This window comes from Chelonia mydas, chromosome 6, assembly GCF_015237465.2.
Source record: "Chelonia mydas isolate rCheMyd1 chromosome 6, rCheMyd1.pri.v2, whole genome shotgun sequence".
In the NCBI taxonomy this organism is placed as follows: domain Eukaryota; kingdom Metazoa; phylum Chordata; order Testudines; family Cheloniidae; genus Chelonia; species Chelonia mydas.
In genome coordinates, this window is record NC_051246.2 from 59,593,460 (window position 1) to 59,607,803 (window position 14,344).

At 43.0% G+C, this 14,344-nt stretch overlaps 1 protein-coding gene and 1 long non-coding RNA gene across 6 annotated transcripts in view; one reads left to right on the forward strand and one right to left on the reverse strand.

The window, feature by feature from the left end:
* Positions 1–439: 439 nt before the first annotated feature.
* LOC122466434 lies at positions 440–2,348 on the forward strand. The gene is made up of 2 exons (XR_006291912.1): positions 440–674; positions 1,611–2,348. It is a non-coding gene; the product is annotated as an uncharacterized LOC122466434 (long non-coding RNA).
* A 791-nt stretch (positions 2,349–3,139) lies between these two features.
* Positions 3,140–14,344, reverse strand: part of LOC102938910 (astacin-like metalloendopeptidase) — a 30,270-nt gene continuing 19,065 nt past the window's right edge. For 4 of the 5 annotated variants that reach the window (XM_043549962.1, XM_043549960.1, XM_037901434.2 and 1 more), the window contains 5 exons: positions 12,563–12,690; positions 12,169–12,284; positions 10,836–11,061; positions 8,738–8,856; positions 6,713–7,620 (listed from right to left, as the gene is read on the reverse strand). In XM_043549962.1, coding sequence (XP_043405897.1) covers positions 7,348–7,620; positions 8,738–8,856; positions 10,836–11,061; positions 12,169–12,284; positions 12,563–12,690 — 862 coding nt within the window. In that variant the 3' untranslated portion in view covers positions 6,713–7,347. Of the gene's footprint in view, positions 6,236–6,712; positions 7,621–8,737; positions 8,857–10,835; positions 11,062–12,168; positions 12,285–12,562; positions 12,691–14,344 lie in introns of those variants that run through there. The other variant, XM_043549959.1, reaches the window with a different exon arrangement.

Here is a 14,344-nt window from a genome sequence, read left to right on the forward strand (position 1 = left end):
GATTTAGGAGCAGTCTACGCCCACTTTGCACAAATGTAAATAATAAGACAAGGCCATTTCTGAATGCCAGATCAGGCCCTGAGTGTGCATACTCAAGGCCTGGCTGATCCTGACTGTAATGTTTAATACGAACTCAGTAGTTCGTCAAGAGAGAAGGCCCAGAACTTGTTTATCAACTGTCCACGCACTCAGCTCAGTCTGAGTCTGCTGAAGTCTGTGGAAACATATAGACCCAGATCATAGGGACTGGCTATGACACTTTGGGGAATCTGTAGATACAACTTATGAATTCTGTTTGATATTGGGGGCTTGTGATGGGGTGTATACCCCACACAGGCTCTGAAAGAGTTAACTGGAATTGGAGAGCTCAATTAGGTCACCTGCTTGCACCTGGAGGGTGGGCCAGGCCCAATTTAAGATGAGTCCCAGGTTAGTGGTTACTAACCCAGGGAGAGGAAATCTGGAACAGAAGGCAGGGTTTCAGGGAGAGGGGAAAAGATTTTTGTGGTCCTTCTCTTGGCAGTAGTGCATGGAGAAACCTGCAGGGGGGAAGAGGAAGAGGAAGTTGAGAGGGAGAGTTAGAGTTAGCCTTGGAATCCTCTCCTGGGTAGAGAACTCTGTCAAGAGATCAGGAAAGACATAGAGAATCTACCAGTGTGGCACAGACTCTAAAGGTGAGTCCTGATAAAAGAGGCAGGACCTGGACCTGCAGGGAGAAAACCCTGGGAGGTAGTCAACTGAGGAATAGAGCCCAGAGGAAATTTAAGAGGGATGAAACCTCCTGCCTGAGAAGGTCATAAGTGGTTTAAATTGGCAAGCACCTGCCCTGAAAGGAGGGTCAACCTTGAGAGGCTGTGGAGCTAGGGAAGATGGAGAGCTCATGACACCCTGCGGAAAAAAGGGTGTGTAAAAACTCTTGGGCCTGGAGTCAGAGTGAGGGACCTGACATAAGGATTTTGAATTATTTGTTGGTGAGTCACTCTCGCAGGGGAGAGCTATAATTGATGTGGCCAGAGGACTATTAGAGGGGCTATTGGCTGGAGGTGCTAGATGAGGAGATCATGCTCTGACCTGCACAGTAGGAAAGGGTAGACCAGTGATGAGATCACATTTTTACAGAGCTCTTTATATGTATCTGCCTCAGACTGCAGATGCCATTTTGAATGTGGGGTTTCCTACCTTCTCTGTTGTCCTGCTACCTCCACAGTGGAGTGGCAGTCCAAAGGCTGGTGGCAAAGGGCTATAGCAATAGAGGGTCATTGACTAAAGTGCTCTCCCACTGAAATAGAATTGCTCCAAACAATAGGCTGGCTCCTCTCCAGGGGGACTGAAAGGTTATAAGAGGGTGAGACCTGATCATCTTAGTGTCTCTGGCTGTTTTCACCAGCTCAGGATGAGGGAAGCTGCTTCAGAAGCCTGAGCAGGTAGGGGAAGATCCTGCCTACCTGAATGCAAATAGTCCCCCAAGGACTCCCCACAGAAAAGTGAGCTAGAGGGAGGGGCAGTGTGTTCAGGATGTCTGTGTACTATGATCTGTAATCTATGTTAAGAGCCATAGAGTTAGAATTCTGTGCAAAATGTCTGTTTGCCTGATGTGTTCATCTTCTCAGATGCCCCTTGAGGAGGCAAACCAGAAGGCTCACACCTCTGGTGCAGAGCTCTAGGAGAGGATATGTCTAAGCTACTCTGGTATCTTGGCAGCAGGAGGGAGCGCTGATCCTGCAGGCCGGATGTGGGGCTCCATTGCTGTGAAGAGGTGACAGACTGAGTTGGTACCAGAGAAGCAAAGGGAGGAAACAGTGCTGTAACCAGCTGAGACCCAAAGAAGATTAAAACACCTGGCTGGATGTCCTCCAAGTAAGCTGGTGAGCCACCAGCAGGGAGAATAGGACCAACTCTCTGACACTGACGTGCTGTACCCAGTACAACCCTGGGGGTGGCAGTAAGTCACCTTTCCATTATCCCAAGCCCAGGGCGACTGGGTGGCAGGGTGATCCCCAGTACCAGACAGAGCAGTCTCAGAGCTGCTGTTACATGGGGCTGCTTATGACCCCATAACATCTCCTCTTCATGAAATGTGGCTGCTGCCTCAGTTTCCTGGCTTGATTGCTTGGTTTAGCTAGCAGGCTAAACTGGCCAACTCCACATCTTACAGTCCCAAATAATATGAAAATCTGTACAGTCTCCTCTCTGTCACTGCCCTCCTTTAGGGGTCTCTTGAGGGTACATCAATCTACACCCTTCTCTAGGTGTAGCAGCAACACTCTCTGCTGGTCACTCAGAATTAAAGGGGTACATGTGCTCCAGGTTTGGGACCTTGACATAAATAAAGCTGACACTAGGCCTGACACCTCCCCTGCTTCTCTTTCTAAAGTCTTTGCTTTGCTTTGGCACTGTCCCTTAAAAACCTTCTCAGAGGTTGGCTCACTCACCAAAGAACATAATTCAAATATTATTAGGTTTTTAAACTTATAGATGACTTTCTAACACAAAAGGTGTTGACTCAACATGAGGTATTTCTCTTTTGGACCACTGACTGATAAAGAAAAATTACAGTAATCCCTGGAGAGGTGGATGTTGGTGATTGCTTGCGGACCAGTGATCATGACCCAATTATAGTCAATATGGGCAAACAAAAGACAGATCCAACCGGCCCTACACATACACATATGTGCTGCTTCAAAAGGTCTAATTTCCAAAAGCTGAGGGAAATCATAAGTGAAGTTGAGTCAGAGAAAAAATATAGACAGAAAAATGTGAACAAAAATGGCCAAAAAGTCATGATTCCACAATCAAGGAAGAGGGCAACTTTGGCTAAAAACCCATCCTGGTTCAGTGGTAAAGTGAAGGCAGCAATTAGAAATAAAAAAGCAACACCTGACAAGTGTAATAAAGGGGAAGTAGACAGAAATTCATGTAAATTAAAAGTAATTAAGTGTAGAAAATTGATAAAGAAGCTAAAAATGTCAGTGGGAAATCCATGGCTAGCAAGCTAAGGACAACAAGGAATCTTTTATGTATAAGAGAAACAAAAGAAATCCTAGCAATTGTATCGGCCTATTACAATATTACCATCTCCATCTCGTTAGTGATGAAGGAAAGGAAAAAGAATGCATAAATATTTCTACTCCGTATTTGGAAATAAGGATAATGTAGTTATATCACATAAGGACAATGAAGTACTTTCCAGTCCATTAGTAACTAAGGAGGATGTTATTCAACATCTACTTGAGATTAAAAAAAAAAAAATTAAATCAGGTGATCCGGGTAACTTAATCCCAAGAGTCCTATAAGAGTTGACTGAGATACCTGACTTTGATGATAATTATTATAAATGAATATTTTGGGGGGGGAAAGAGTACCAATATTCGAAAAGGGCAAGTGGACTCCACTAGGGTAACTATAGGCTGGTTAGCCAAATATCAATCCTGGACACAATCATGGAAATGCTGATTTGGGAGTCAGTTGATAAAGAATTGGGTTTAATTATATTTCTATCAACATGGTTTTCTGGAAAAGAGATCTTGTCAAAGAAATGTGACCTTGTTCTTTTGGTAAGATTACAAGTGTGGTTTATAACAGCAGTTGTGCCGATGTAATATACTTAGAATTTTGGAGGGCATTGCACTTAACACTGCATGACATTTTGACTAAAAAATGTGCACTCAACAATATCAATAGCGTACAAGTTAAATGGTTTAAGAATTGGCTAACAGATCTCAAAGTAGCTGTCAATGGGGAATCATCACTGAAGAGGGGTGTTTCTAGTGGAATTCTGCAGGGATTAATAGCAGCCTGATGCCATTCAACATTTCCATCCATGATCTGGAAGTAAATATAAAATTACTGCTGATCGTATTCGCAGACAACAAAGACTGGCCGAGTGGTAAATAATGATAGGGACAGGCCAGTCATACAGAGGGATTTAGATCAGTTGGTAAGCTGGGCCCACTTAAACAAAAGCTGTTTTAATACAGACAAATGCAAAGGTCTACATCTAGGAACAAGGGAATGCAGGCAAGAGCTACAGAATGGGGGACTGTATGCTAAAGCAGTGACTCTGAAAAAGGATTTAGCTGTCAGAGTGAACAAGGGACTCTCCAGGAGCGCCCAGTGTGGTGCTGTGGCAAAAAGGGCTTAATTTGATCTGTGGGTGTATAAACAGAGGCATAGTGAGTTGCAGTAGGGAAGTGATTTTTTGCTTCTTTATAAGGCGTTGATGAGACTGAACCTGGAGTACTGCATCCAGTTGTGGTCTCAACATTTTAAAAAGGATGTTGAAAAATCAGAGAGAGAGAGAGAGAGTACAGAAAAGAGCCACCAATGATTTGATGGCTGGAGAAAATGCCTTACAGTGAGAGACTTGAAGAGCTCAATCTGCTTCAATTATCAAAAAGAAAATTGAGGTTTCTTGATTGCAGTATAAGTATCTTCCTGGGAAGAAAATACCAGGTTCTAAAGGGCTCTTTAATTCAGCAGAGAAAGATAGAACCTTAAAGAGCCATCTATAGGCTTCCACAGGCTTCTTCCAGGAGCCAGAGATCAGCTACAGGCTGTAGTTCCTGGGCCGTTCCCAGCTCTACTAGGATAATCTTGAGCAAGTCACATCCCTGCTCTGTGCCTCAGTTTCCTTGTCTGTAAAATGGGGGAATAATACTGACCTCTTTTGTAAAGTGCTTGATATCTAGTGATAGGGATTATTATTTTTAAAAAACTGCTTCAGTCATAGATCATCATTATGATAATTTATTTGAGGCCTTTGAGCACTACTGCAATACAATCAGGACTGGGGCTCCGTTGTGCTGGGTGCTATATACATGCATATGAAGACACAGACCCTGGCCTGGAAAGCTTACCATCTGATGCGGGTAGGCTATGTGTATAGATGTTCCAGTACAAAATGAAGCTTGGAAAGCAGCCACAGGGACGCTGCCATATAGAAGGTTAATGGCCAGAGGACTGCAAGTTGAAGATAAGGTATGTAGCTGCAGTGGCTTTAACAAGCTGTTAATAGGGATGCAAGTGGGCATGAACAAGGAATGAAGGGCGAGGATGTTGTGAGAAGAGGACACTGCAGTGTTGACTTAAGCCAGACATGCCTACAAAGGACACTCCCAAAAGTTAAGGCAATGAACTAAAGGTGTGAAGCCAATATACATAAATGAAAGTATGTTGTTGCCCTCCCCCACTAATGGTTTCACTCAGGAGTAGAATGGCATTAGGATTAAGTGAGACAAAGTGGGTGAGGTAATACCTTTTATTAGACCAACTTCTCCTGCTGAGAGAGACAAGTTTTCAAGCTTACATAGAGCTCTTCTCACAAACAGAAGTTGGTCCAATAAAAGATATTACCTCACCCACCTTGTCACTTTAATATCTTGGGACCAACATGGCTACAACAATACTGCATGCATATAGGATTAAGTTACAGCAGACTAAGGCCACTTTACTCCTGAATGAGACCATAGGGGCAAGAGAGACGACAGATTTGCTTTAATTTATGCCCATTGACTTCATACCTTTAGTTGATTTGGCGTAACTTTCTGGAGTGCCCCCATGTAACCCCATGGCCTGAATGCTGTAACCCAAAACTGTCTTATCTGAAAAAAAAAAAAAAAAAAAAGGGTTTTGTTGTCATTTGGGGTTTTTTGTGCCTTGGGGTAACTAACATGTGTGGGCAATCCTGAGGTAAAACACAGGCACTTTAGTTTTATTATGAGGTAAACTAGGCAAGATCAGCACTATGCCCCTGTCTGGTGTTGATATCACCTCATTTACCTCACACACATTAGTTAACCTGAGGTAAAAAAATGCACGTTTTCAGCAGTGAAGACAAAGCCAGAGAGAGACCACAGCATGGGTGAGTAAAGTTAAAATTTTGTTATATTCTCCATCCAAGGTGCAAATCCAAAGAGGCAACCATGTGCAATATGGGGAGACTTTACAGCTCCTCTTACCAGAGCTGAGAATGTGTGGTATCCACATAGTATTCCCAAGCTCCACTTCTCTGTACCCCATCCCATCATGGTACTACCAGTCTCGCAGTTCAGATTCCTACATCTATATTAGCGAAGAGCATTCATTTTGGTGTTGAAAATGAACCAGTGTCTGAAAAAATATATTGCAGGCAAATGGTAAAGAGCAAGGTGAATCACTGTCCTTCCAGGCACTCTTTTCTTTCTTCCTGGCACTGGCGGAAGAAGATTTTCCTTGAGTTTCCTTCATGATGTCATAACTGCAATTACAGAACATTTGCAACTCTAGCATCCGTCAATGCAAGGGCCATGTATATACAGCATTGAAGTATAGGGTGCTGCTGCTGTACAGTACACTATGGAGATCCACCTTCAAGATCTGGTTCATTTCCTTAATGCTATGCCATCAGATGCTGAGAGCACTGTGGAGACAATGTACTTAGGTCCCTCTCCTCAAAGGTGGTAATGTTCCTAATCCATTGAAATCAATGGGAGTTAGGCAGCTAAATGTGTTTGAGGATCTGAGCTGTAATAGGCTGAAATCAGTGGGCTCCCTCTGACTTCAACAGGTTTTGGACTAGGACTTTAATCATTAGAGATGAGGAGCTTTAAATCACTCTGTGAGGACTCTTCTGGACTATGCAAAATGGGTTCTGAATGTCCAACCCTCACAGAGCAAGGATGTCCAACACTAGGATAGGGAATCTTCTATGCTTCAAGAAGGTGTCAAAGTATACCAAGTGCATCTATCATTTTTAGAAACTATATTAGGGTAAAACTCTAAATGTCTCCTCAAATAAAGTGTGTTTTATACGTATGCAAACAGTCAAAGGTGTGGGACTTTCAAAACTTAAAATCAGCCATAATCTTAATGCTGTAGCCCTTAATCTCACATCCTTCTGCCCCACAATGTTTGTCATCATTCTTTCTTATGTCTCATCTCTAGGGACAGCTTTTCAATAGAGCTTGGTTTCCATTTAGACACCTAAAAGATGGCCATAGTTTCACAAGTTCTCAGCACACAGAAATGCCTACTGAGGCACTTAGGGTCAGATTTTCAATAGAGCTCAGTACCTATCATGCTGAACTCTTAAAAATGTGACCATTTATTTTTTGTGACAAAATGAGAGCTAACCTCTTTTGAATATATGCCCCAGTGATGGGCAGGTTATAACTACATGTTCGTATCTGAGAGGACTCTTAAACTGTTGGACCCAGATCATCAAAAGTATTTAGTTGGGTGCCTAAATACCTTGAGGACCTGGGCCTAAGATCAAGGACATTGTCCTTTATTTGTGTGTGATTCACAATGCACACTTTTACAGCAGTAAAATAATAACTTAGCCCCAAACAAACTAGTCTCACACTTTTATCAACATGAAAATTCACCAGCCCTCCCTAAATTTTTGCAATTAGACTTACCAAAAGTGTAGTTCAGCATGAATCCAGGAAACACCCAAGAAACATCGCTGTGAAATTCTACCAGCACAAAGTTCTCAGAGGAGGTAAAGTCTGCAATCTGCATTGTCCCACAGTATGGGCCCACAGCTGGAGATGTGGGTCGGCTCCCATCATGAATAAGCAAATAGTCGTACTTACATTCATCAATGTCCTCCAGCTCAAAGGAGACCATTTTTAGAGAGATCTATAGAAAATACAACAAGAACACTTTGCTTGTATCCCTCTCCCTTGCCCTTTATCTTGTCTATTTAGATTGTAATTTTGGGGGGGCCTGGACTGTTTGTACAGTGCCCCAGGAGACTGGTCCTGATCTTGGCTGTCCCTTAAGTGTTACTGGAATGTAAAAAGAAAAGGAGTACTTGTGGCACCTTAGAGACTAACCAATTTATAAAATGGTTAGTCTCTAAGGTGCCACAAGTACTCCTTTTCTTTTTGCGAATACAGACTAACACGGCTGCTACTCTGAAACTGGAATGTAAATTATTATTTATTATATTATAAAATTGTTTGAACTCAAAAAACATTTGGTTTGGAGGGTGGATCATTTGGGTAATCTCCTGTCTTGTGGCAGGATTAATTTCACTCTCTTTGGCAGTAAGGCATCAGATACAGTTTTGAATATCTCTCGGAGCAAATATTCAACATACCAGTGTAGCGTTTCAGCTTCTTGGCTCTCACCTAGGCTATGTCTACAGTACGAGGTAGGGGTATGATTCCCCTGCTCCCATACACATACTTTCACTTGCTGTCAGCGAGTGTGAGTATAAATAGCAGTACCACGGGGGCAGCGGTGGTAGAGGCAAGGCTTAGCTGTTCCGAATATGCACCCCTCCCCACCAAAACCAGCGAGTATGTACTCGGCATAGCTAAGCCAAGCCTCCACCGCGCTATCTGTGCTACTGCAGCTACACTGCTCTTCATGCTCCCACTAGCTCAATGAGAGCTATTGCAAGTGTGTGTGTATGGGAGCAGGAGGAATCACATCGGTAGCTCATAGTGTAGACGTAACCCTAGAGATTATTTTGAGCTAAACCTACCACTTCTGAGACAACATCACCATCAATTCACATTCAAGGCTAAAATGGTTTTCTTTAACTATAACATAAGGCCTATGGCACCTACTGAAGTCTTTATTGTGAGGGCTTAGGTTGGATTTACATAGTGCATAGGGGTGAATTTCATTCTTTGAGTAGCTGATGTTGCTTCTTCGGATGTGCTACAACAATTGGTATTCTGTACTGCAAAGAGAAGCAGTCAGGCGGCATTGCTGGAGCCAGCAGAATAACCCTTCAACACCTCACCTTGCGATCTGCTGGAGCACTGATGATCCAGAAGCAGTCCTGGTTTTTGGGGTACCTGTTGGGGTAGTCTGGGGAGGTGATCACCCCACTTGTGCCCATCAAAGTGCTTCCACATTTCACTAAGAAGAAAAGAAACCACACACATAATGTTGAAGAGCTTATTAACAGCTTGTGAGCAGGAAGAAAGAATCCAAAGGGACATCAATATGGGCCTATTCTAGAGCCAAGAGAAAATGTCTCCCACTCAAACAGTTTGTTTCTATGGCCAGCATCTGTGCTTCATTTTGTACTGACAGAGCTTAGAGCATAGTGTTGGTTCTCCTTTGGAGAAGAGGGGGAAACTTCAACTTAATGCTGCATAAAGATGTGAACTTAAATAACTTTAATATAGAAAAGGGAGGGTTTTCCCCTCACCAACCTCCTCTGGCACATTCCCAAGCCCATCCCCACTTTTTTCCAATTTTAGTTTCTTCAATCAGCAGGGAGCAGAACTGCAAATATGACACATTTCTACTTATAGAGCACCCTCCCCATTCAAGCACTGGCTGAATTCCTGGTGATTCTGAGACCAGGCTTGTGGTAGATAGACAGTAATTTGTTCTAGTAAACTAGTCCCAAAAAATGTGGCTGAAATAGTTTCTTATATATTTGTATAGCCAGTAAAAAGAAAATGAGCTTTCAGGAGCACTTATTTGATATAGAGAGTTAATAATTTTCTACGCAGTGGCTGTGCAGCTCCAACTGAAAGAAAGTAGCTAAAGAGTCAGATCCTGGGTAAAATTGGCTTTTGAAAATTGTACTTAGTGTCATAATTCTACAGCGAGGGGGAGTGACAAAAATAGGAGGGAAGTGGGAGGGAACAAACTGCTGGCTACAGCAGTAATTAAAATAAGTTTTTTCCTTTTGTGAAAAGTAAAAACAGTGAGATGTCCTCCATTTTTTCCCCATAAAAACCAAAGTTACATTTTGGAGTTGAAGTAATAATAAACAGTAATGATCTTACTTGTATTGGTGCCTTTCCTTCCATAGCACTTCACTAATGACAGAGAAACTATAGCCACCAAGTAGTTTATTCCCCCACTGCTCCCCCCAAAATACAGTAACCTCTCAAGTAAAGCTCCTAAACACACACACACAAGCTTTGAAATCAGGAAGTGAAAAATTACCAGCGCCAATGGAAAGTACAGGAAAAGTTTAAGGAGGCAGCCTGTAATTACTTCCTCTGAAACTTTCCAAGACACTGGGGTTAGTATCCTGTCTGAGGTAAAGTGCCATGGGACCTTCAATAACCACTAAGTGGCCAGGACCTTGGTTTTACATCTTATTGGAAAGAATTCTCTACAGTTCCCTCTGGCATCACACTGTATCATTGGTTCAGCATTGACTAGGGGTCAGATGGCCACCTACTGAAGCACCAAAATCACTTTCTGCTGCACCTGGATGTTTCTTGGGGGTTGTCCCCCGTCCAAATACTAACAGGGCCCTATCCTGCTTAGTTTGTAAGCCCAGACCCCACAAGGGGGTAAGTCCACAGATAAGATGACTTGCACCAACCTAGAAAATGATAGGCCTGAAACCTGTAGACCCAAGCCATCCCCTTCCCCCCCGCCCAAATTGTTAAAAATACCTTCTTTGGGGCCCCTACTTTCTACCTTGTCATTCATGAGATATAAAATTGCATAGATATCCAGATGGCTAGTGGAGTGTTCTGCAGCCACTTTTCACTCTGTGGCTAGCAGCTCCTACGGCTCACTTACTTTATTTAAACAAGTAGCTGTAAAGACCTCAACTAGCCCAACAAGGCTTCCTCGGCCTCCAGAAGAATAGTGGGACCTGAGAGCTGTTGGTGTTAGGGCCAGGTAGGGTCCTATTTTTCATTTTTTTTTCTTCATTCCCAGCTCCACAAGCTGCTGGTTTGAACAGTTCTTATAGATGGTGGAAGGGAAAACATAGAAAAAAAAGGGTTTACCACCAACAATTCAAGTATAGAAAGACACATTTTGCAAAATTCCACAAAATGTTCAGTTTTGCACATGAATATTTGCTAAGCAAAAATTAGAAATGTCACCAAGTTCTGTAAATGAGGCACTGTCCGCACCCTGGCTATAGGAGGCTTGGAAACCTGTTGCTGCAGTAGTCTCATCGCTCACAAACTCCAGAAGCATCACGTTTCTAGAAGCCACCAATGATGGTAAGGACCCCATCCCACACAACTTGTCCAGTAAGACACTGGAATTCCTGCTGCTTCCATCATAAATTCTGATGTAGTCAGAGGTACAGTCTGGGGAAGGCTGAAGATCAAAAGCATCAAACTGAAGGAAAACCTGAAGAGGAACAAGAAAATTAAACACTTCAAACCTGCCCTGACTCCTCCTCTTTTCCATCCTCATTTGACCCTGACCTACATCCCAGATCAGTGTGTGAATTTCAGTGTGAATTTGTTTGTCAAAGAGGATCTTGGCTGAAATCCTGAGCTCCTTATACTGTCCTCCCTTCTCAAGAGAGCTCTCCTCCTTTCCTTTCCCATCATCAGGAGACTTACCTCCATTTCCCCCCCCACACACACTTTTTACCCTTTCTTTACCACCCTCCTCTCTTCAGTTGTGCCTCTTCCATCTCTCTAGTCCCCCTCACGCACCTATCTTCAGTAATGACGCCACCACAGAAACCCTTCTGCTCCTTGCCTACCTTTCATTTGCTGCCAGCCTGCTCTCCCCAGCTCTTCACCTTGCCAGTGCTGCTTCAGTCCCCACTCTCATGTCCCCAGCCACTTCTCTACGCTACATGCCCATGAAGCTTCCTGGTTTGACAAGAACAGCAGGACCAAGTATAGAAAAAGAGAGAGTGAGGGACTGGAGTCGCATGAGAGTCCCATCCAGATTCCACCTCCCAGCAGCCAGAGAGATTCCCCTCTCCCTGCACAGTTCCCCACAGTGGCCACAGGAAAACCCTGAAAAGCAGTAAATCTTCGCACCTAGAACCTGATTCAGAGCTCATTTACACTGGTGTAAATCAGAGTAACTCCACTGACGTATATGAGAGCAGAATCAGACCCCCAAAGGGTTATATTATTAACTAGCGCATTGGAAAGTGATATATTATCTCATAGATTTTAAGGTCAGAAGGGACCATTAGATCATCAAGTTAGACCACCAGTATATCAAAGGCCATTAAGGTTCACCCAGTTACTCAGGCACTGAGCCCAATAACTTGTGTTTGGCTAAAGCATATCTTCCAGAAAGGCATCCTGTCTTGATATAAAAACATCAAGAGATGGTTTCCCTTGTAGTTTGTCCCAATGGTTAATCACCGGCACAGTTAAATAATATTTAATATATACTACTATTAAAATTATGACATAAATAGCAATCTGATAAATAATGCCATGTATTAACACCTATTCAAACCTCCTTTTTCCTAACAAAAATCACCTGATGCTGTGGGATGCGAATGAGCCACAGACAGTTGCTGTTGTCTGGATATGAGGATGGGTAATTGACAGACGAGAAGGTGTCATTAGGTTTATGCAGCACATTGCTACAGCAATCTAAAGAACAAAAGAAAACAGCTGTAAAGAAAATGAAAGATGCAGAGAAATCCTCTTCAAGGGAAAATCCAGTCACAGCTATCTCCATCCATTAATGGCTGTCAGACTTATAAAAGAGAAATTAATTGTCATGATTACAAATGTGTCCATGCTCATCTATTAAAAGCATTAAATAACTGTAAGCAAAATAATGGGGCTAGTAAAATAAGCTTGAAGGAAATTAGCTATCATAAAGGTTCTTAATTAAGATTACAGTACATAATATCTGGAGCACTTACTGCAACTATAGAGCTTGTTGATTTTAGCCACGTCAAGATTACTCAGTCCCTCTCTCTGTCCGATGGGTACAGAGGGATCAGGAATCGGTACAATAGTTGCTTTCCCAGAGGTGTTAGAGAAGTCAAATCTGCAGAAGCAGGGGAAATCATGTGTCTCAGTCAAATCCCCCTTTAAGTGATGCATTTCGAATATTTTCCACAATAATACAAGTAACATTTGCCTAAGATTCTGAAGAGATTAAATAAGTAGGAAAGGGCAAGCAAAAAGCTTTCACAGATATCTCAGGAAGAACACTGAGGCAACAGTTTTGTGTCCAGCAACACTGAAATGAGAAACAAGGGGAGAATGTATTGTTTGGGGGATGACTCCTTCCAAACCTTTCATTACAGAGTGAACTCTGTGTCCCAACCAGAATGCTCTGAAGAGCAAGGTTGTTGTCTGAGCTCCTAATTCTTTGAATATTTGAAACTGCTACTTGCGGTCTCTTGCCTCCAGCTAGACAAGGATTTATTTATCTTAATTACTGGTTTGCTCTGGGAAAATGCTCAGAAATTTGCTGCCCATTAGTGCAAATGTGGGGCAAGGTGGCTGCCACAGGCTTCTGTCTTAAGGGCTAAATTGTAGAATTAAGCCATGAGCCAATATAATACACAATTTTCACAAAGTACTACACAACATCCTGAGGATAAGAGGAATCCTCCTTGTCTTTCTAAGTACTGTGGCATAAGTGAATTAGTGATCTCATTAATAGCCCAGCCCCGAGAACACTGGACAGACTTGGTAGTGCCAGACCTGGAGTTATGGCATATAAGGCCTCTACTGTAAGGTGTCACAGTTCAGGGCAACAGCACCAGACATTCCAAATCCACAAAAAAACCGCAGAAATTGGGCTTGTTTTTGGCTTAATTGGCTTGTGAGTTGCTTGTTGGCTAGTTTTCGGCTTGTAGCTTGTTTGGCTTGTTGCTTCTTTTTTTTTTTTGATCGGTTCCCGGCAAGGGGGGGCAAGCAGGGGAAAGGGGCAAGCAGAGGAGAGAGTCAGGGGTGCACAGCAGGCCCACCACAGTCCCAGACTGTGCGCCACGGGGATCTAGTCACAACGAGCGTTGGGGTTTTTAGGGATATGCTTGTTTTGGCCTTGTTTTGAAATAGGATTAGCTTGATTTTTGACTGATTGTGAAAGTCAGGGTGCTTATTTACCGAGTGAAAGTTGGCAACTGTGAACAGTATCTGTATTCCCCCTCAGTGGTCCACCAAGGGCATCCACTCTTAGGCTTCCTGCTCCACAGCCGTTGTCTTCCCTACTATCTCCCTTCTGACTAGGGTATTTCCAGCCTGCACAATTCCCTGTCCTGTGTATTTCCCAGCACAGACTGGTTGCCTAATGACATCTGCTTGCTTTCTCTTCAGCGGCAGATAAGAGCTAACAATTGCTACAGTTATAAGGAACCACACAGTACTTCCTAGGCAAGCCTGCTTTAATCTTATGGTAAAAAGCACTACAGAAAAAACATTAAAAACAATAAAAAAACCTACATGAATATGAATAAGTTTACCAGAGTTCATTCTAATACGAATTCTGGCAGGAGCAGACCTTCCTTCTCTAACTCAGGGGACTCCTTGTGGTTACCAGTTCATCACAGCTTCAGCTCAGAAGAAGCACACAGTCATAGGTGGCCTCAGTTGGCCTCGTTCTTCCAACCTTACCCTTGGGACTGGGGCCCTCTGGAACCAGAAGTGTTGACTGTTGGTTGGATCATGAAGCAACTGAGTCAGTCTAAACC